We start from the raw sequence: 23,553 nt of genomic DNA, 5'->3' as shown, positions 1-23,553 counted from the left end.
TTTCAACATCAATGGGCGTGAAGTACATCTTTCTTTCACAGACCCAGAATCTGAACCGTCGACGTGTAAAGTGGAGTCTGTATTTAGTTTGGTTTAGTTGGGAAAGGTGAACCTTTTAGAGTTCGGTACTTAAAATCTATTAAATTTAATGGATTTTAGAGCATTATTCCAACACTTGTAGCAGACGTCTGCAACAATAATAAGGAACAAACTTAGTTTTCCGAAGGGAGATTCCCAAAATGTAATCTAGTGGAAATCTTAACGATGGCTTAGCATCCAACCAGTGAGATTCTTCAAGGAAAAGTCACGGATAAGAATAATCAAGCTGTAAGCCGTCTTGTCCCTTTTTTTGATAACTAGGCAATTTTTAGACGTATGTTAAAAGTCGCTCCTCGATTTTAATGTCACCCCATTTTACCGATACGAAGACATATACCGTCTTACAAATTAGATTCTAATATGATATGTTTTGGTTAAAAGTAGGTAAGTTCCAATCAAGCTGTTGGTTCACCGTATTGACTTTTATTACTGAACCAAGTTTCCTCAGTTGCGTATTGCAATGTTTTATTTTATATCTTCTCTAGGTATACTTTTTCTTTCCTATAAATAAATAAAGAAGAATATTTTTATTCGTGTCACTCTAATACACAATGAAACTACCTCAATATTTTATCCACTGAAATGAACTTTATTTCAATTTCGTTCCGAATCGTAAAAAAGGGTGTACTTACATGTGAACAAACTACTCCCACGATTCTCCATCGCTGGAAGCTGGTAACTACGTTATACCTAAATAAGTAGAGAAATCCAGACCAAACGAAGAGAACTACTAACTTTCCTTATATCGGTTATTTGGTCCCGAGATTTAATACGTACACATTATCACGTTCCATTAGCGCCCTTTTTTATTTAGTCCGGTATAAAAAAAATACAATTTCATACCGTTACTTATGGTGGAATTATTGGAAGAGGGGGCATAAAACCTCTATGGCCGTAATAATGATGTAATGTTACGTAGTTATAAAGCTCTTTGCAAGCTTTCAATCGGAGCTTTTTATGGAATTTGACAGTAAAACGTCTCTGTTTCTATTACTAGTCGTCTTATAATGTTCTGCTACAGTGTCTTCTGAGAAATATTATTCGGCTTTTGAGTATTGGTTGAATTAACGAATAAATATGATCATCCGCGCAGATAGGATCTTAAATTATGACAAACGACCGACTTACCATTAGTGTTCTTTCAAAGTTATTTAAGTAAGCACTAATACTACACTAAACCAGGCTTCTTCCTACGTAGTTATGTACTGCTTATATTATTATGTATCTTACAGTGGCGGCTCAAACCTTTCTTCCACGTTAGGTAGAAGCGTTATTTCTTGTATAAGACAATAGTACTATGGCATGCAAGGGAGAAATAATTTTAGATGTTTATTCTGGAATCGAAAAGCAATAACCTCATAGCGAGAATAATTAATTAGAGTAAAATATACCTGAAAAATCCAATGAATGCAAACAAATAAAATTTTGTTATGCAATAGGAACGTTTTTATTTAGGATATCCGGGGGTAAAGTGCACTAAATTACCCTCTACACGATTTTAGAATTTAAAAAAGTGAATTACTTTTGTCAAAATTTGTGAGTTTTATCGTAGTTTTTGGGTAAAAACAGTTCAAAAATTACTCAAAAAAAAAAATTTTGTATGGAAAAATAAACATGGGAATTTTGAAAAAAGTTATGAATCTTTTTTACTTCATCATGTAGAATCACCTCCCGAAGTTAGTGCAATTAACCTTATATTTTTTTACGATTTAAACAGTAACTGATGCGTAATTATGTGTATGTTTGATACAAATTAGTATAAATTCCCAATCATACATTGTTTAATTAAATTTAAGTAGTTTATATAAATATTTATAGTAAAATATGGCCTATTTGCATGGCCTTTGTGTCTGAAATATCCCCTACGTGTAAGGCATATTAGAACGGACGAATAACAATGAAAAAAATACAGTGTGTGGCAAGCCTACGCACCACGGAAGTGAAACTTTTAGTATTCTTCTCTCTCTCTTTTCATTTCATTCTCTTGTTTACACACGCTTCGGTTGTAGGCACGACATCCCTACATCATATTTCACTGTTAGTATAATCTCGCCGATATGTTAAACAATCCTATCATGCTATTACAACAACAATACTATTTTGTGAGATATTTATCCACTCTTCTTGGTTATGTTTACCTTACGTTAATGTCATCACTGTGTGAATCAGACTCTCTTCTTCTTTGGTGATTTTCAGGGGATATTTCTTCTTGTGCCACGAATGTTTTTCTCACTTCTATCTCGTCACTACTCATTTTTGACACTAAAACTCTGTTCCAAATCGAATAAACCACAATCAATTACGTATTTCACTCGAATTACACTCACCGCGCAGTACACGAAGCAAGCAGCTGATGCCTGGCGTGGCGTCGTTGGCTAGAGAGAGAGGAAAAGAGAGAAGAGAGAGAGAACGTTCGTCAGTGGCTCCATCACCTCAGTAAGCGACTACGGTGAGAGAGCGACAGTGAACGGTGAGCGGTGGTGGGGGTCCCGTACCCCCACCACCAAATGATCACGGTTTTTCGTGACGGTCATGAGTCGGTTTTACTCCGGTCCTCGAAAATGCATGACGCGCGTAAAGAAGTTTCACTTCAAAAAATAGTTAAAAGAGATTTATGAAAACAATTCACAATGGATATTTACCAAATATTTATAGTCACAGACACTTATACAATAATATATACGTTCGGGGTCACAAAAAACATTTATTTTGAAAGTAATCTAGCCGAAAAGGAAATATTGTTCTTAATTTTTTTGTTGAAATAATCCATTACCTTTCAGAAATCAAATAAAATGTGTCTACTAGGAATCAGTAAAAACTGGCCAACTATATAATATTTTCATATAAGCGAAGGTTTTATGAATTTAAAAGTTTCCCCTCGAAGTTTTCATTCCGTGACATTGTAAAAATTTCAGTGCTTACGAGGTGATAAAGAATGAAGATGGTGGAAATAGCTTAACAATTTAACAGCCTTTAAATAAGAAAATTTTATTTAATTAATTTGGGTTATTTCACAATTTATTGATTGAAAATAATACATACATAGTATACTTGCAGTATGTTCCAGAAAATGGATTTAGCCATGTTTGGTGAGCAGATCTGAATAGCCAGGAACTCTCCCACCTTCCTCTATCTTATCTCCTCCCCCTCCCCTATTACCTTCAGCTTCACAACATATCCCAATTGGGAATGCCATGTTCTTACTGGCTCCAGACGGTTGGGAGCAATTGGGACAGTGCGGTATTCGCATAAAAAAATTATGAAGCTTAAAACATATTATTTAAATAATCGCGGAACTTAATAAAAAAATTATCAAATATGACTTTACAGAGTTTTATTTTAAAAAAATGAATTTATATCTTTATTACGCATTTTTTCGAAATTATGTGAACTGCTTTTATGAAAATAATCTTTCCAATCGGTATACTTCAACCCCACAAAATATGTAAAGTCAGCTAAATGAATATTTCAAACCAAATTCGTAAAGAAACGTCACGGCGAGCAACAAATGTTTGCATAAAACTGAAAAATCCGTTTAAATATTAATTATGAAAATTAAATTACAAAATCACCTTTTGAAAGTTTAGCTGCTTCATACTGTCGTATTTAGATTTATTTTACGATTAATGTACTCACTTTTAACAAAGAAATTTATTGGTGGTTTATTGTATTTCTTCTGTTCTTTACATATCTTATGAATTATCTTTGTAGATTCTGATATTAAAAATAATAGTAACTTCACCACGAGCTGTCCCGGTCTTCAAATAACTTCTAATGCAAGTATACTTAGTCATTAAATCAGACTGTCAAAAAGCATAACAATGATAATATAGAGATATTATCATTGTTAGTCTTTTGAGAGCTGAAGGATAATCTTACAGACGAAAGGGTTTACATATATCAACATATATTATACGATATGACTATTCCTATTAAAGAGATGAAAATATATTTAGAGTGGTAAAATTATCAATATGCTAGTTGCAAAGGAATGCTTTCTTTGTAATGAATGAAACAGTATACAAAAATATTAAATTTTTAAAACAAATTCACACTCTTAACAACAAAGACAGGAGGTAAGTACATCACACGAGTATATATGTGCAGGTCAAATGGCGATGAAAACAAATTTAACGAAGTACCTACCTAAACTCTTGAAATTTCATTAACTATTCAACAACATAAAAAAATACATAGCAGGCCATGGAAAAATCACAAGTTGTACTACCAGATTGAGATAAGTGGTACTACTTACACCTACTGCCAACTGGAATAAAAATCAGCATTTCTGATATATGAGGTGACATGGAACTTAATTGCACCATATTATACAAGGTGGTCGAAAACTCGTAGTACAAGCGGGAAACAGGTTGACTTTGAAGCACCTAGAAAACCCATTTTTTTTTATTCGGAGCATTTGATTTTTTCGGCAACCAAAAGGGTAAAAAACTTTTGTTAAAAGCTGGATCCACGCTTCGACGCATTTTGAAATACAAAACAGCTGATGTAAACTCTCGTTTGAAAATTGAAGTGAAAATTACAAATTTGGACTCGTTTTACTCGAAAACGAAAGCTCAAATCCAAAAAGACATCACAAAATCGATTTAAAATGTGTTGGAGATTCACCAGTTTCCCGTTAGAACTACTAGTTTCCGGACACCGGTGTATGAAGATTCACTTGATAAAATGGGCTCACAGGGCCCAGAAACTAGGTGAAATGTCACTCTTGTAATTTCAGCGTCAACCTGAAAATAATGAAGAAATAATAGAAGGACTAACCTTTTTTCTCCCTCGCCGGATCGGGTCTGAAGACTATATTCCTCCCGCCCTCCCTCTTCCAGGTAACGGTTGGCGGCGGAGCCCCGGTGGCCTCGCAGCGGAGACGCACCGCCCCGCCCTCCAGCGCCACGCCTCCCCCGCCACTCTCCTCTTCGGAGTTCAGGATGTCGGGCGGTATTACCACCTCGAGGAACCCCATCTGAGAGAGTGGACAATGGATGTTGTTCAAATGTGTTATTGGAATTCCCAATATCATATCAAAATACTACACATTAATCTGTCTCTTTGTAATCATCAATGTAATCACATTGCTCTATACTGGGGGTCCGGGGTAAAGTGCACTAACTTCGAGAGGTGATTCTACATGATATTACAAGTAAAAAGGGTAAATAACTTGGTTTTGACTGACATTGTTCTTGCCCTTATCCTTATACCTTATCTTTTTTATATTAATCCTTTTCCACTTTCCATTTTTCAATGCATTTAAATTTACATTCCTTACGAAACGAGTAAAGTGCACAAACTTCGGGACGTACTGATAATACAAATAAAAAATATAAATCACTTTTCCGAATTTTCAATGTTGTAAGTTAGTTTTCAGGAACAAAATTTGAATTGTTTGTATGAATAATAATAATTCTTTTATGGAAAAGGACACCATTATAAACGTACAAATATTTCTGATTTTTACACAAAATTGTGAACTGTCGTCTTATTGATTCATCATTTAACTGTTGGAAATAATTTCAAATCATTACCCCGAACGCACTAATAGATCAGTATATCACATTGTAAATTTAAGCATTCACAAAATTCGGGACGCATCTGCAAAACATTCTACGAGACGTAGAAATTTTCAACTGTACCTTGAATTATTGAGGGAATTACACACACTTATTTTACTTTAATTACACTCGCTGGAATTGGTGTTTAGTGAGTAACAAATAAAATTCACAATGGGAAAAAACTAAAGTTAGGTGTACCTCAATTAATTTCAAATAAATCAGTTGTTAAAAACAAGTGTTTGTTTAACATGACAGACCGTAAAGTGATTGTTTTCAAGGAATATAGTTGTAATTCTCTTCATTTGTAACTCTGTTCGTGTATAATTCTGGCATTGGTACATATGTAAAATTCACCCCTATTTAGTTTCGTTTACTAACCTCTTTAAAGAGATACTTATTTTTCTAGTGTTTTGGAGGTTGAATGTCATCAGATCAATCTTCATCCTGTATACTAACCAGGAACTTTACTGGCTGCAGTCACTTATCTTTCGAAGCCATTAGATGTGTCGTTTTCCATTAATCTTCCCGTGAATTTTCAGATGTGCGAACACACCGAACAAATAATCCAGAAATGTGATCGAAACCGATTTGAAAGGAAACAGAAATTTGTTGGCAATCAGTATTTAACAAGATCTTTCAACTCGTAGACTGCTGAAACTATTCAAGAAAGAATTTCGGTGGAGCAGTGGTTAAGTTGGCAACGCGTCGGATTGTGTCGTCGTGAATTCAATTCCTCTACTGACTAAATCATCCAACAAGCAACATTTCATTTCATCATTTCAGTAGGAGATTTATAAATACTGTGTTACTGTTACTGTTACTGGTTATTCGTAACCAAAAAATGTTTGTCTTTCATTTGCAAAATAAATCGATCTTTATTGACGCAAATACTTTCAAAGGAATTAAGGAAAAATGAACTTACTTCAGGCTCACGACGTCCACAACCCGCCGATTATTGATTTACGAGTATCTCTTTAGTGTGTTAGTTAATGTTTGAGATGTCACCAAGTTTATCTTTATCAAATATTATATTTGTAAGATGTCATTCGAAAAATAATATTTACCTAAATTACACCAGAAAATGCAATCTACGAGTACATTATTACTACGCTAGCATTTGTCGTACACATTTCACATTCTGTATATTATTTTCAATAATTATTTAATTTTTATTTACGTCATTGTAGGGTGGTTGAATGTGGTCTAATATGGTGAAATATGGTGTTAAATTATAATTTGAGGAGTTTAGCAATTAGCAATTTTCAACATGTAATTTCTAAACTTACATGTTGTACCATTCGGTAGGTGATCGGTTGGTTAATTTTGGTGTTTATTTTTATTAGAGTCTAAGCAGTTTTCACATTTGGGGGGATGGTCCAGAGATTTACATTCCCGGTATTGGTGGTCTTCGGCGCAGTGCATACATCTTGGATTCATTGTTTTATTTAGGCATTTATGTGCAGTACCTATGTCCAAATCTTAAACAGTGGTAGCATTGTGTTATAGGGTTACAGTCTTCGACATAAATTCTGGAAAATCCTAAATTTACACGTTTTTTCCTTATGAAGAAGTTTCTCATAACTCCGTTGGTTTCAAAATTTATACTATGACATCGGTTTTTTTTTGTTCTCAGTGAAGGCCTTTGCCTGGAATCTATCTTGATTTTTTTCTGTCATTATTTTTGATATCTTCATTTTGGCAAATTAAGTCTGCTAGAAATTCTTCATTAGTATATTTCGTTTCAATACCTTTGAATACCTTTGAATATTATAAATGGTTTTTTCTTTGGTATTTTTTTGCCTTTATGTCCTTTTTGGAAATTGTGTTGATTTCATTCTTCAGTTTGGTTGCATCTTCTTTTTTAGGAGTGTTTCGAATATGGTCTAATACGGTGAAATATTGTGTTTATTTATAATTTTTAGAGTAGTCGAATATGGTTTAATATGGTGAATTATGGTGTATATTTATAATTTGTGTGATTCTTATGATTTGGTTAAATATTTTTAAAATACATGGTGTCTCGGGGTAAAGTGTGCTAACTTCGGGAGGTGATTCTACATCATGGTAGAAGTAAAATGATAAATAGGTAAGCACAAAATTTTTGGCAACGCTACACAACGGAAATCACAATGGAATTTTACACACAAAATATGTTACACAAAGGATTTAAGTAAAGGCTAATCTGCATAAGTGTTAAATAAATTATTCCAAAGTTTTAAATTATTAAAGGTTATCTAAAAATTGTACCATTTTTATAAATTACCAATAAAAAAATTCCCTTAAAACAAGCAGTAAAATACCTACTGCTATATTAATTTATAAAAAAATATTGAAGATTATTCAATTGAAAATCAATTTAATTTTCGCAAAATATTTAGTAATGTCTATGTAACAGAAATCATGAATTATACTTGTACATTTTCCTAAAAGTATTTTAAAGCATAATCATTACACAAACATTACTATAAATTATAACGATACTCGCGCAGACCCGTGAAAAATCACGAGATAGCGTCACTTGATTTTTTTCGCAGGGAGGTTCCTTTTCTTCATAATTACAGAAGTAGATCTGACGGCCTCCGTGGTCGAGAGTAAGGCTTTCGACTATCAATCCGGAGATCGCGGGTTCGAATTCCGGCCTGTGCAAGTAAATTTTGTTCGCTTAAGTTGTGTAATTTCACAATTTATTCATTTAATATATGATACCCTGTATAATGACGTTAAAATGAAATGCGAAAATGTTAGGATTGCTATGCACAAGTGTTTCTAAATCGTGACAATACATAGGCATTTTACTAAAACCTGCTAAATTACTTCTGTAGTTCGTCAGCAGGTTCCTATTGACAACATTTTATCACATAGTACATTTTCAAACGATTTAAATATATATTAAAATAATTTACTATTTTCTTGCTGACCAGTGTTGGGAAGGGAATTAGCTAAGAGCTTCACAGATGCACTCATAGAGGGCAGTGCAAAGAGCTTGTTTGGAAGTCCGAAAGATGGCAACTAGTAGCCAGTAGTCGCTAGGGCCAGTTAGGCTGCTCCAAGACAAACTTGTGTTTTGCAGATCTCATTTAGCCAACTTCTAGTTAGGTCAACTATCGATTCAATATTGTAATACGCAAAGTATTGAATAAATCCCTGATTTAACACAAATAATTTATTCTTGATAATCTCCTTCCACGACGAGTTGGAGAACTGTTTGTGGGAACACAACAACCAGTAACATCTAGAATCTTGAATATCTAGATCAATCCCAAAGCACTGACAAATAGACCATAACACATCGGGCTTTTAACATAATACAGTACATTCACCAGCACGCCTCTGATCTCATTGAATAACCCACGCCTTTAAATATCATAGACCGTTTGAATCTGCTCTAGTAATTTTCCTATGCATCTTTGGAATATTTGGGCACAACACAAACCATTCATCATCCGCTTTTGTTTAGTTTGTATGAGGGAGGATCTCAGACTATACTAATATCGATTTACCTACGGTAGGCACCCGTACAAAACTCTTCCACTACAAGATAATATTATAATTAAAGTTATGAATGGAGTGACAAAGAAGGAGTTCTTCGGGAAGACCAGAAACACCGTTTTTCAATATTGACGAGAATTGATACGTTAAAATTGAAATTTGATATTGGTATCTTTGCAATTTGTTCGTTAGCTATATCATTTTGTAATAGTTATATGCGTAATGGACATCTTAATAATTCGATGGCATTTCACTGTCAATTTGCTTTCACTTTAACTACTCAAATGACGATGTATTGCTGCAATTAAAGATATGTAATTTATATTGAAAAATATTTCAAAGAATCAACGTTTTTCACCTTTGATCCAAACGTATTTATAAATATGCGAGCATTAGTTTAAAATGTTCAGGTTTAATGCCCGTAGCAGTATTCTTATACCCACCCATTTTGTTACCAAACAAAATGGAACAAAGTTAGTTATGAAGTTAAGATTTTATATTATTTTCGTTCTCCCTTTCTCCGCCTTCTTGATTGTTTTTATTTGATCACCTGTGTAGGTAAATTTGTTATTTTTGATTTGATTTTCAACAACGTCTTTTTTTGTGGGTTATCATTTCTTTCTTTTATTATTCCTTCTATTGTTATGTTTAGGGGCGGTTCTTAACATAAATATACTTTAGTCTGTGTTACATCCTTGACATATTGGGGATTGGTAATTTATAAGTATAACTCCAATTTATAAAAAAATATTTATCACTTTAGAGAATGTAATGAACGACACACACCCGACTTATACTCGTAATCCCAGAACGGCAACGACTAAACCGGTGCAGACGCGCGCCATCGTTCTTGCATCCCAATCTCTCTCTTCCAAACTCACATTTACAACACTCTATGAGTGGCGCTAATGAACAGCTTTCTAAGAAGTTGGGAAACTATCCCTTTAGAATGTTTTCTTCCTTGTGATATTTTAGTTGCAACCTGCTTGCTACGTAATATATTGGAGTATGTTATGCAAATAAGTTAAGTGAAGGAGCGGAGGAATGGAGGAGTGGAGGAGTGGAGGAGTGGAGGAGTGGAGGAGTGGAGGAGTGGAAGAGTGGAGGAGTGGAGGAGTGGAGGAGTGGAGGAGTGGGGGAGTGGAGGAGTGGAGGAGTGGGGGAGTGGAGGAGTGGAGGAGTGGAGGAGTGGAGGAGTGGAGGAGTGGAGGAGTGAAGGAGTGGAGGAGTGGAGGAGTGGAGGAGTGGGGGAGTGGAGGAGTGGAGGAGTGGAGGAGTGGAAGAGTGGAGGAGTGGAGGAGTGGAGGAGTGGAGGAGTGGAAGAGAGGAGGAGTGGAGGAGTGGAGGAGTGGAGGAGTGGAGGAGTGGAGGAGTGGAGGAGTGGAAGAGTGAAGGAGTGGAGGAGTGGAGGAGTGGAGGAGTGGAGAAGTGGGAGAGTGGAAGAGTGGAGGAGTGGAGGAGTGGAGGAGTGGAGGAGTGGAGGAGTGGAGGAATGGGGGAGTGAGGGAGTGGAGGAGTGGAGGAGTGGAGGAGTGGAGGAGTGGAGGAGTGGAGGAGTGGAGGAGTGGAGGAGTGGAGGAGTGGAGGAGTGGAGGAGTGGAGGAGTGGAGGAGTGGAGGAGTGGAGGAGTGGCGGAGTGGAGGAGTGGAGGATTGGAGGAGTGGAGGAGTGGAGGAGTGGAGGAGTGGAGGAGTGGAGAGGAGTGCTTACCTGGCTCCGCATTGGGTCCGTGTTGATCTGGCACATGTAGGAACCGGAGTCGTTGGCCTGCACATTGGCTATGTGCAGTTTCCAGGTATTGTGGTTGTTGTAGGTGACAGAGAGACGCGGGTTGAGCGCCACCATGTGCAAGTGGATGGCCAGGATAGCTTTCGTGTCCGACTTTATCCAGGCCACCTACAGAAGAAAAGTGCGTAGTATTATTTTTACAATTATCGAACGTATATCGGTTGTCTATGCGTCTTGCGTGAAATCAGGTTCAATGAACTCAAATTTGATTTCGATTTAAGTGTCATTTTAAAAATTGTAAAAAATGAATAAATTTATCAAACATCGCCATCATTTCGTTTTTTTATCAACAAAAAGACATGTAGAATTTGAACATCCTCACACATTTAAACAGGGCTGTTACACGTTTAACTTGTTACAAACACACTCCAGAAACGACCATCAATACAGAGAGCTCAACCGAATGATCCCAAATGGCAACGAAAGTCATCTATCATGTAGATCCCCCAATCAATCAGCGTCAATCAGAACACGGCGCAATGAGAGAAACTGCAGCACGGTAAACTAAGGACATCTGTGCTCGCATCGACAAAACAATCCATTTAGGGATTTACTTTGGATGTTATGGAAAACCCCGACAAACACAAATGAAAGGAACTAGAGAACATGGCTGCGATTCATTTATTAATTTAAATTTTAGTAATACGTTTTAAAACCGCCCACATTTCAAACTGGCATATGTTATTATGATACAGAAAATAGAACTAGCTAGTGACAGTGGTGGCTGGTGGTCAAAATTTGCAGGGGATCACCATGTAAGATAATAAATTGAATATTAGGTAGGTATATACCTATTTTTAAAGAAGTTCTATTAAACCAAGACCTGCTAGATCAGAAGGCCGGGACACTCAATCAAATCAGCCTCCTAACTTGTATGGGAACATGAAAAAAAAATTAAATGAACTAAAACATTTTAAATGAGAATAAACAAATTTAAAGGATTTTTTTGCAGAATATCATACAAAGCCTTGTGATCTAGGAGGTTTTGATTGATACTGCCTGCCAAAAAGAAGATGTTAAAATGAAGACACAATATTGACATCAACATAAATATAAAATCATCAATATAAAAATAAATAAATCAATATCACACAAACGCGCTCCCGTTTAACATGCTACTAAAAAAACCGTTCCTTCTGATCTGGTGGTAAAAGTCAATACACCAATCGTAGCTAAAATTTACAAAACAATGTCTGAAAAAAAAAAAAATATTAAAATGAAGACACAAGGGCAAAAACGATATCCCAAACACGCGCATGCTACTACAACAAACCGTTGCTTCCCGTGCAGCGTGGTGGTGTGGTGGTCCGAGCACCAATCGCATTAACTCTTAAAACCTACCTGGGGTACTGGAGTACCCCCCCCCCCCCTGGTATTTTAAATATCAACAATTTTACAGAAATCGCTCTAGCTAATCTACTCTCAATAATTGGCGCGGTATAATGAAGTGTACCTTCCAGAAATAATACATTTCTATAATGAAACCAAATGAGCAGAGGCGGCTCGTGACAGAATTTGCCAGCAGTGCATTTCACAAATAATGGTAACATGGAAAATAGGAAAATAAAGTGATTTAAAGGGAACTACATACCCAGTACAAATAATTCATTTGTAGAGAAAATCCATTCGTCGCTCTTTCATTTGAGAAAATTCTTCAATTACAAGATTATTAAAGTCTGGTATAGACGAAATCATCATTGATACAGCATTGAGACGATCTTGGGACATGGTATTCCTCAGAAATGTTTTTACACGTTTCAACGTAGAAAAACACCTTTCGCACTCGACAGTTGTCATCGGAATAGTACAAATTATTTTTAACAGTTTCACTATTTCACTAAAACACTCCACCAAGTTACTTGTAAAATAATTGTAAAATTGATATTGCTCCGTCAGCATTCGCAAAATCATCTCTAGTTTGTTGGGAGTAAATGAACTTCGGTTACTTTTGATAAAATCAATGTTAACCGCAATGTTTTCATTAGCACTCATTTTTAAAAAGCTTTTTGCAGAGCAAAACTCGCAAAAACCGTTAAAACGTCGCGTCAATCGCCAATACTGAATACTGTCAAGTTTGCAGATATGTAGATCGCGCCGGTAACGCTAGAATATTATAACATTGTTAATTAGTTCGAAATCTGTCAATCCTAACTAATGCATTCCAAACGTTTTACGCGTGTTTAAGGTATTTGATAAAGATCAGGATGTTTCGGCGCATGCGCCGATAATGCACCGACCACCTTCTATCTCCACTGCTCTAACACATCAACACGTCATGGGTCTCTACCTGTCTCGCTCATTTCACGGTTCTGGCCTCTAGAGATAGTGCCTATAGAAGGTACATGGCATGCCTCGGCAAAGCGAAATATGCACGGGTTGATACCTATATTACATTGTTTTTCGCATGCGCTGGAGTCTAGTACAAACTTTGATTGGTAAGAATATTATAATGATCTGGCGGGAATTCTTCGTGAGTGGATATACAATTTTACATTTCTGACGTATATCGATGTTTGGCAGTGCAGTGCACAAATGCACTAAGGCAGGGACCGCCTCTGCAAATGAGGGGTGTATGTGTTCGACTAAATTTGTAAGACCTACTCGACGTCCAGGTAGACCAAAAGGTGGCCCACATGTCTCTTGTACGGGTTGCCAAATGAAGTTGGTGTCAACTCTTGGGTCTTATTCAAGCTGTCAACTAACATTGATAAAGAGAAAATAACCAAGCGGCGTGAATTTCTTAAGAGTTTGTCAATGGCACTCATAAAGCCTCATATGAGAGCAAAATTACAATGGCCAAGTTTACCCCGGGATATCAGAGAAACTATACGTGCAGTCTTGAATATTCATAACGAAGATCATAGGCCGGTCCCTGATAATCCCAAGCCTGGTCGCTGTTGCTTTTGTCCGCGCACAAAGGACAGAAAATCTCGATCTGTCTGTAACACTTGTCGCCGCCATATTTGTGTTGACCATCAATACAAAATCTCTCCTTCATATGACGACAATAATGTTTATTAGTTTTTATTTATAAATTTTATTGTCTTTTCTTATTACTTTGCCATAATAAAAACAATATTTAAAAAATATCAAATACTTTTATTTTATTAATTTTTTGTGTGAGGTACTTCAGTACCCCGTGGTAGGAATAATTATATTCCCAGAGTGGTAGGGTTTAAGAGTTAAGCAAAATTTTGCAAAGTAATGTAGGCATGCTTTCTATTGTTCACAGAATATGCAAATATTCTCGTAAAATTCTGTGTGCGATATTCAAAACGAACAACATTAAAAATAAATATCACTATTTTTAAATAATAAAATTTTAATATCAAACGTGAAACCAATTTTTTTTTACTTCAATCGTAGAAAAATTCAGATTGGGAAATTTGAAAGAAAACTGTAACTTCACTTTTATCTCGTTCATATTATAAAAAAAATAATATTAATTTTTAAAGTTAAACCGATTGTGAAATATGAATTACTAATTTTGGCCATTCTTAGAATTTTATTAATGGTATCCAGTATATGCATTTGAGAGTAATTGGAAAAAATGATTATTTTTCTTTATAACATCAAAAAATCACGGATCATAGAAAAAAATATAAATACTTTTATAAAATATGGACACCCGATCAAATATGACTCTTAAAGGCTTATTCCAAAAATTAAAATCTTCGTAGAATTGTAAAAATATCAATAGATGTCGAACATTAAAATAATAATGGGAATATTTATCCAAGTTAATACCTAATTGCTTTTAGTTTGGGAAGAAGCATTAATACATAAGTATAGCAGCCGATGAAAATATGCGTTAAGAAAATGAAGACAATTTATTTATTCAGGTAAACCATGAGATTTTTTTTACATCTATAAATAATAAACTTGTAAACAATAATGATGATGTTGTTAGATATGATTTGAGATTTTTACGGCCAACATCATCCCCGATGATGGACACTGTAATGCTGATGGCATAATATTCAAAAAATAAACCACTTTAATGATTTTGGTAGTTCTTAGTCGAAGTATAATCTGGGTTAGTAGGTACACAATTCGATGAAATCTCAAATTTAATTAAACTTGTAAATAAACTTTGATACGGCATAAGTTCAAAATGAAGTTTCGTTCCTCGTAACTTACGATTAGTTACTCACAATATGAATTTAATTAATTATTTGAAATACTAATCAAAATGTTGACATAGAGCCCTATTACGCCAATGCTGAGTCGCGCCAATGAATCAACTGTAATTTAGTTTTTCGGCGTAGCATTCTCTTAGGACTTGGCGTAGAGGATTCATAGAGCTGGCGTAGCGACATAGCACTGTAGAGAGGGTAACATGGATAGACAAGCTACGGTAATCGCACGTATTAGATTATTATTTTTTTTAAATGCGCACTGTAATAAACACTTTTCCGGTTAATATATTTCCAACATTTTACTCCTTGGGTACAGATAATGATATATGATTTACTGTTATCGTTTTGATTACAAAATCTGTCATATTTGAGATTTATTTAGAAATACGGACAATAGATTCTTAAGTTTTGTAACAAAGAGAAAGTTTGGTGTTCTCTCTTTTTAAGATTGATATCTTGAAACGCATGATCACAATATAAAATAAAATAGAACGAGTTTTATGGAAGTGATTATTGGTGACAGCTAAACTGCTGCGGTAACTAAAAATGAAGAGACTCTCAAGAAAGACACTGTGTTCAACGGATTTTGATATTTCATTATAAATATAGTACGTCACCGGAGGGGTAAAAGATATACTTATTTTGGGTTGTAATATAATGGAGGACTTTTTAGTTCTTTTAGCACATTTTAATTATAGCATGTGCCTTGCTGATGGCAATAAAAAAAACGAAATTCCGAAACTATAAATCGTTTTTTTTTTTACTTTTTCTATTATTTATTGTATGGTTAAACACAAAAAAAGCAAACACAAAACGGTATAAATTTAGTTTTGAGATGAACTCGAGATGCTGGATGCAAGGGGCGTAACGTATTATTACGTATACCTTTCTGATGATTGATTATCGCACTATTTGAATCATGTCGGAGTTAATTTTTACCTCGTTGAAGGCTGGATGATAAGTCTCAAAATCAAAACATTAAAAACGTACAACTGTTTTCAAACACGTCGAACGCATCGATTCACTATCAAAACAATAATAACGCGTATTAAAACAGAAAAAATTTCGACCAAAATTCGCTTTTTTGTTTAAATTAAGACAATTTCGTAAACAATAAGATGAATACAGCCACGTGCGGCGACCCGTAAACCAAAACTGACCTACCTAGTACCTACTTACGATTTAACAGAAATGTGACATCTGCTTATCGTGCGTCTCTTTCCTTCATGTGTTAGTTGAACCCAGAAAACAAGAGAAAGCTATATTTTGCGAATATGTCAGAGATAGGTATGCAATTCAAAACAACAGATGTTTTAACCTTGCAGAGCAGAAATATTTTATGATTACACCGGATTAAATGAAGGGTGATTTCAAAATAATGCTTTAAATCCGGGTTTCTTTATTTGTTTTACTTTTAAATAGTTTTAATTAGTTGGGTACTTTGATCTTTAGTAATAATTTATAAAAATTTGATCAAAAAAATCAACTTCTGACTCGATTTACTGGAAAACGAAAGCTCAAATCAAAAAAAATTATACTGCAAAATCGACTCCAAATGTGATGTAGATTCACCAGGTTCCCGCTTGTACTACGAGTTTTCGGACACCGTGTATAGTTAAATGACAATTTTCTCGCAGATTCCCTAAATAAAAGGAATGTATTTTGAAAACTTCGTATTCTCTTAGATTTTTCGACATTTCGGGTAAAAATATTTATTTTTTTGTTTTCAATTCTTTTCGTATTTGGAATTAAAATATTCAAATCATAAATTAATATTAACGTTTATTTAAAGTACAAAAATCAAAAAATTATTTTTATCTAGGTTCTCAAAATGGTAGATGTTTTCATAACATCTTCAAAAAAAAATGAAATATACATATGGCACCTTTAAAATTCTCTGGAAATATTCCAAAATTCGATGAGAAATTTCAAGAATATACAACAGTTTAACAACCCTCCTTTGACGTAGAAAATGTATATTTCTTCAATGTCAGTTTCAATTAGGAATGTTTTTACTTACAAGGTTGTTGATCAATTTTATAAAATGAACGTTTTAGGAAAATGAGTTGCTGTACAACCCAACGCTGAAAGATGCATTTTCGATTATCCGCACAACCTACTTATTCCAAAAGTTTCTCCACCCCGTCTCTGACTACCATTCGATATCGTTGGAAAAGTAAACCTTCCTTGTCGAGAACCCATTTTTCATCGTTGCATTGCGTTCTTGTGGATTTATCTAGAAGCGTTTCGGCTGAAGCAATCCAGTCTATATTCATACAACTACTTATATACTATAACTAGGCTATGTTCTTTATATGTATGGATGTATTGAGAACTGTGGGGCGCTACACGAAATGTAGGTATTGTTTTACGTGGATTTGAAGAATAAATGGGTATTTGAACTGGAAATACTGTTCGTTTATCGCTTAAACTACAAAGGACTTTAGTAAAAACTTTCGCGCTATGATTGAAACTTTTACTCTGTGCACTTGGAGAATAAAATAAACTTCACTTCCTTAATGCATATTAATCTAATCTTATAGTTATATTTCACAAAAAAAAATATTTTACGAGTTAGATAAAATTAAGACATTATGACTAATTCATTTTAGGGCAGTTGGTACCCACTTCTCAAGGTCTATGAAAATGTTGAACAAAAATGACGTTTAGAACTGAATAGAGTGGAAATAAGCCAGAAATTCCATGATATGAAATTTCATCACCCAGAGCTCATACGAGAGTTTCAAGTAAGACATAAAAATATGTTTTATCTTTAATATTTGTATTCACTAAATGATAATTCTCATCAGAAACATTACTTTAAAATCTAATAACGTTTGTTTTTATATAACAGTATTTGTTACGGGTCTGCAATAGCAGACCCGTAAAAAATCACGGAATATTGCAATTCGAATTATGAAAAAGACAATAAAAATAATTTAATATTAAAATATTTACATGTTTACGGTTCAGGTCTATCATTAAGAAACGTAATATAAATTTTATTTAAAAATATAGATAAGCAAGTATCTACACACTTATTCTTCAAACAAGCAGTTCCAATTTTGAAAATGAAACTTAAATTCAAAGCAAATTTGATTTTATTGAACGCAAATAAATTCTCGCAGCAATACTGCACATCACAGAAAACAATTAGTGTGGTGTTTGAACATCTGGGAAAAATACTATAGTAATTATAATGGTCTTTATTCCAGAATGTGGGGAAGTAAGTGCAATCCCACACATCCCATAGAGAGTAAGTTCATGGTTAGTGACATACAGTAAGTAAGGTGCAGTGATTTTTTTTATTTTTATAAATTTATAATCCCTATATGTTTAATAAATGACCCAGTTCTATGTGAGAAAAGTCATTTCAAAGGAAATTTGACCTGCGATGACATCATTTTTTAATATTATTTATTACACTGTTGTTAAACTATCCTTTCTCACTATTGCAGCTCTTTCTTCTGACTTTTCTTAAAACAGTCGCAAATTGTCTTAGTTGTGAAGCGCATGAAACTCAAAATCACTCTCGCGCATAGATTTCTTGATGCCATACTTATTTACTAAAAAATTACCAACATAAGGGAAGATTTTTCGTTTCCTATGTTTGATGAACCAAAACAGTTAAAATACAACATGTTACCGACTTATTGTGATATTATGAAGTACCGTTTTGTTATTCGATTTATAATTCTTGAATAATGGGAAAAGTCTTTCCATTAGAAAATATTTTAGTGGATAATTATTTTGATATTTAGCATATTCAAGATGTTCCAAATAATTGTCCTCCAGATTTACTAAAAATTTCAAAGCGGGTTTTGCAAGTGAGCAATTGAGTATAAATACATTTTTTACGATCGTTTATTGATAGTTCATACATTGGTCCATCGGATCGAAGATGTACTATATTGAAATAAAATCATAAATGAATGATGTTTGCAGAAATGTGAGCTGTGAACCGTATCGATTAACGTTTTTGATTTCCTATAGTTACACTATATTAATTATTACTTATTTGTTCAGGCCCTGATAATTTATTATGAAATTTAAACTACGTGATGGCACAGCTTTATCACGGGGTCATTAATATGAATCATAATGTCGCAGATATACCGCGCTGTTAATAACAAAAATAAATTACTAATAAAATAATGTGGCAGTTTTACGACGCAAAGAGTTGCAATTACTGCCATTACTGGGGGCTTAGCAGACTAAAAAGTGTTTCCATTATACTAAAAATGGTTAGTGGGAGCCATTTACAACGGTTTTGTAAAAATGACCGTCTTGCAATAAACATTTAGTTCCTCAAATGACATTTCGTGGGATAAATCTTTTGCTCCGGGAGATACAATTCTGTGATAAAACGAGTGTCACAATGTTTGTTGGTGTATTTGTCATTACAGATGTCATGTAGTGAAGATATTTTAAGAAAGGAGTGTCAGTAAAACATAATGTGATCCAATTTAATTGCAGAACCACTGTGGGACGCCTTGCACGTTCATGTGAATCATATATTTAGTTAGACATGTCTATTAATTATCGCTAGAACAAGAGATACAGTGTTTGAATAAAAATTAACCAAGGAATGTATGCCAAGACAGGATTTGATAGCGATGCATCCTAGCTGCCTACACACATGAGGAAATAGCAAAGTGGTTAGGTAGCTAGTTTGTCTCTGTTATTTCCTCACGAAAGAAAATAACGAATGTGATGGATAACTCCTTCAACGTGGAACCTTATTTTGCTTAGAACCTTTTCAAATCAAATCAAAAATTATTTATTGTAAAATAAAAATTACAAAAGGTGTAGCTTATGGGTAGACCCCATTTCTTCCAGCTAACCACATTTATTAAATTACAATGTTTATATAATATTATTTGTTTTATTATAATAATTACAACGTTTATACAGATAAAATAACAATATACCAATGAAAAAATAAAAAAATACAAATATATGTATACCAATAAAAATAGGCGTTTCATTTACGTGAGGTATTCACTCAACGTGTAGTGACATTTATTAACAAGGAAAGTGTTTAGTAACGATTTTAATTTGAATTTTTGGCTTGGAAAACTGCTTGGTATCGTCTGAAGAAACCTTTCTCTGCCTCTAATATTTCTAATATATTAAGAAACTCTTCAAATTATTTTTAATCCTGTTTGATTGGTTTCCTGATAAACTTTTAATAAATTCCTAATAAATCGGAACACGTGAATTTTTTTGTAGACAAAGGAATTTTAAAATCCATTGAACATTATTAATCGTTGCTATCTTAATCTTATGAGTTCATTAGATTTTTTGTGTGCGGGAGTGACAAGTAATTTGACGGCGACTGAGTTTCAATCACATTCTTCTCTGAATATTCTAACCAGCTTTTAACAACCTTATACATTTAGAAATAAACTTTTAGCCAGAGATAAGTAGGCAGTTGTCAAAACAATCAGGAAGACTACATTAACACTCACTAAAGAGCGTTAAAACGTCAATATAATATACCTTAAACGATTACCCTTCACAAACTTGTTATTCAAACAATTTTTATTCAACCTCTGTCTCGGCAAAAACGGCGATGTTTATGAATAAATCATATTTTATTGAAAATATTATGTTTCGGGGGTGGTTATTTTAGACATTTGACGTCTCGCACTTGCCTAAGCATATTTTGACAAGCAGACGCCTGAATTTCGGAAATTCCAAAGTAAGTACCCGACATTTTCGATTTCCCAGTGTCGGGATATTTTGAAATTTCCTGTCACCCTCTTTGGGGAGGCTCTTGGGGGGGCACAGAAGGCCGTAAATCTTTATGGGGTGCAATCTCTGCGGTAGTTAGTGGGCCAAGGGACGCCCAGCTCTAGATGGCTGCCTGGGAATTGTTTTTACCAAAGGTGCAATAAAACAAATTAAACAGCGGAGAATCCATTGAGTATCTATTATTATCATTTGGTGATGAGTGGTTTAAGGAAGAATTCTTCGTTACTTACAAGGAAAATTTATTGGAATCTGAAAATTGTGTTTTTATAAAACAATTTTTTTTCTAAATCTACGTAGATAAATACGCCTTATCAGAGGTGCAAATAATAGATTTTTCAAGAATAGCTGTTTTGAGAAAGAATATTTGAAAGGATTTATTAAAATATTAGAAAGAAGATTTTATAAGTACCTATACATATTAAATCAGACTCGGAAAAAATACAGAATATTGAGTTAATATTATTCTAAGACTCTTTTAGTTTTTTTTTCCGCTTGGTTTGTCTTATTTCATAATATATATCGGATTATCGTATTGTCAGAAATAAAAATATGTCTTTCATAAGACGATTCAAAAAAAATATTACTTGCTCTTTTCATAATATATTTCTTGAACAATGTGTAAGATACGTACCAAAAATGTGTTAGATTCATTGCGAAAATGTGCCCCTACAATTTTATATTGTTTTTCTACAATGTTCAATCAAAATCATGAAGCCGCTCTATGATTTGATATTGATTTGAAATTAATTTTGTTTAAGATCTGATGCAACAATCAATTTCCTTTATGTAATCCTGCACGAAATATCTCTCATCTTTGACAAAGAAACAGATACACACATCTTACATCACATATATGTAAATAGTATTAAGTCTAATAAGCAAACATAATCAGTAATTACCTTGTACTCCGAGAGATGGTTGACACTGCAGGTGAAGTGCACATCCCTGCCCTGCGTCACCGTCAGGTTATCCAGTGGGGCCAGGAACTCGGGCTGGATGTCTGGCTGCACCGCTATCTGACCTGGAGACAACAAAGGAATTACATGATGTTATTAATGTGAGTTGAAGGGATGACTAATGATTTCTGCATACCATAGAAGTGTTTCAGCTCGACACCCCCTGTGCTCCGAATCTGTTTGCTTTACATGAGCCAATTTTTGAAGTAGAATTTATTATAAATTGAAGATAGTATATATATGGGGTGGGTCACAGAAGTCACAGTAACATTTTAGCAATGATAAATTTATTATTATTCATAAAAAAATTACAAAATTGAATCAATTTATATATAAAGAGGTCTCATTCACATCGGGACTGGATTTATTTAATAAAGATTACTACATTTTTAGAATTAACAAAAAAACTTAAATTAATTAATTAAACTAATACTATTTATTGATTTTTAGAAAATATTGGTTTGAATTAATTATTATTTTGACCGTCTCCATAGTCGAAGGGTAAGGCTCAGGTCTAGCTAGTAGGACGTCGCGGGTTCAAATCCCGACGTGGGCAAGTAAATTTTATTTGATTTGTTAGTGTTTTTTTACAAACTACTCATTTAAAATAATAAACGGTATATTTTCAGCAGGTTCCTTAGTAGAAGATACTCTTAGTATAGTCCTTTGTGTAAGACCACCTTTCAGAATTGAAACGTTACTTGAAATGGCTTAACCGTGTATGGTGACCAGATCTAAATGTCCAGGTACAGGAAGTAATAATAATAATAAAATGAAATTATCAGAATTAAAAAATTATTTAAGTATGCTTTAAACATCGAAATAGTTGTTATATAATTGGTATATTCATTTGCTAACTGTAGGCGAGGAACAGGCAAGTTTATATAATACATATTTTTTTTGTTAATGATGACATTGAAATAGGTCGTTTTGTCTAGTGTGTCGAGTAGGAACTCTTAAATTGACTAGACTCAAGGTCTGAATTTACAATTTAAAAAAAAAGCATAGGTTGATTATGCTACGCCAATCCTCGAGGGTATGAGAACCGCTCCCGTATTGTCTTTCAACCGACGTGGTAGACACGCCCTTGGAACTCCACAGAGTTTATGTAATAACGAACCATCTGAAAAATACATAAAAGCCTTGAAATTCAATAAAATTGAATCACACAGTTTCTGTGCCCCCACCTACCATACCCTCTCTTCTAAATATAAAAATATAATACTGTAATATAAAACAATCTAAATATGTACATTACAAATCATGTTAAAAATAACTTACGTGCCCACATGCAACCTTCAAATGAAAACGAACTTATTTTTGATAATAGTTTTTTTTTAATTACATTAAAAATGAAATATTTGTCAATTTCGCAAAAAAAATTTCCCTTGTTCCCACCTACTCTTACCTTAGTCAATCAACGTACCTACTATTAAATTAATAACCGATTAGTTCTAAATTGTTTGTTTTTACCCAGGCTTTCTGAGCTCAAGAAGCCGATTTCCATTAAAATCCTGTAAGTCACTCTGTCTATCTCCAGAATGTAGAATTTTTTAAAGACCGCTGATAAAGGGGTTGAGTTTAACAGAGGGCGATGGAACTTGGAATAAATTCTATTTTGCTAGCACATTCTTAACGGTGTTTAATAGGGGCCAACCTAATCAGCTGTAACGTGACCATAGTTAAACTCGACTAGTTAATTAGTTTGACTCCAACAGATAAATTTTCTTTATTACCCCATTTACCAAAAGTACGCTTACA

At 34.1% G+C, this 23,553-nt stretch overlaps 1 protein-coding gene across 7 annotated transcripts in view; it reads right to left on the bottom strand.

Moving 5' to 3' along the window:
* The window catches only part of LOC149418044 (lachesin-like), a 214,266-nt gene that overhangs the window by 134,776 nt on the left and 55,937 nt on the right, over positions 1-23,553 (bottom strand). For all 7 annotated transcript variants that reach the window (XM_089639298.1, XM_089639299.1, XM_089639303.1 and 4 more), the window contains 3 exons: positions 21,736-21,857; positions 10,863-11,048; positions 4,879-5,077 (listed from right to left, as the gene is read on the bottom strand). In XM_089639298.1, coding sequence (XP_089495424.1) covers positions 4,879-5,077; positions 10,863-11,048; positions 21,736-21,857 — 507 coding nt within the window. The remainder of the gene's footprint in view (positions 1-4,878; positions 5,078-10,862; positions 11,049-21,735; positions 21,858-23,553) is intronic.

Source organism: Hesperophylax consimilis, chromosome 14 (assembly GCF_061612785.1).
Source record: "Hesperophylax consimilis isolate HC1 chromosome 14, BYU_Hcon_1.0, whole genome shotgun sequence".
Taxonomy (NCBI): domain Eukaryota; kingdom Metazoa; phylum Arthropoda; class Insecta; order Trichoptera; family Limnephilidae; genus Hesperophylax; species Hesperophylax consimilis.
This window is presented reverse-complemented; position numbering and strand designations above follow the sequence as displayed.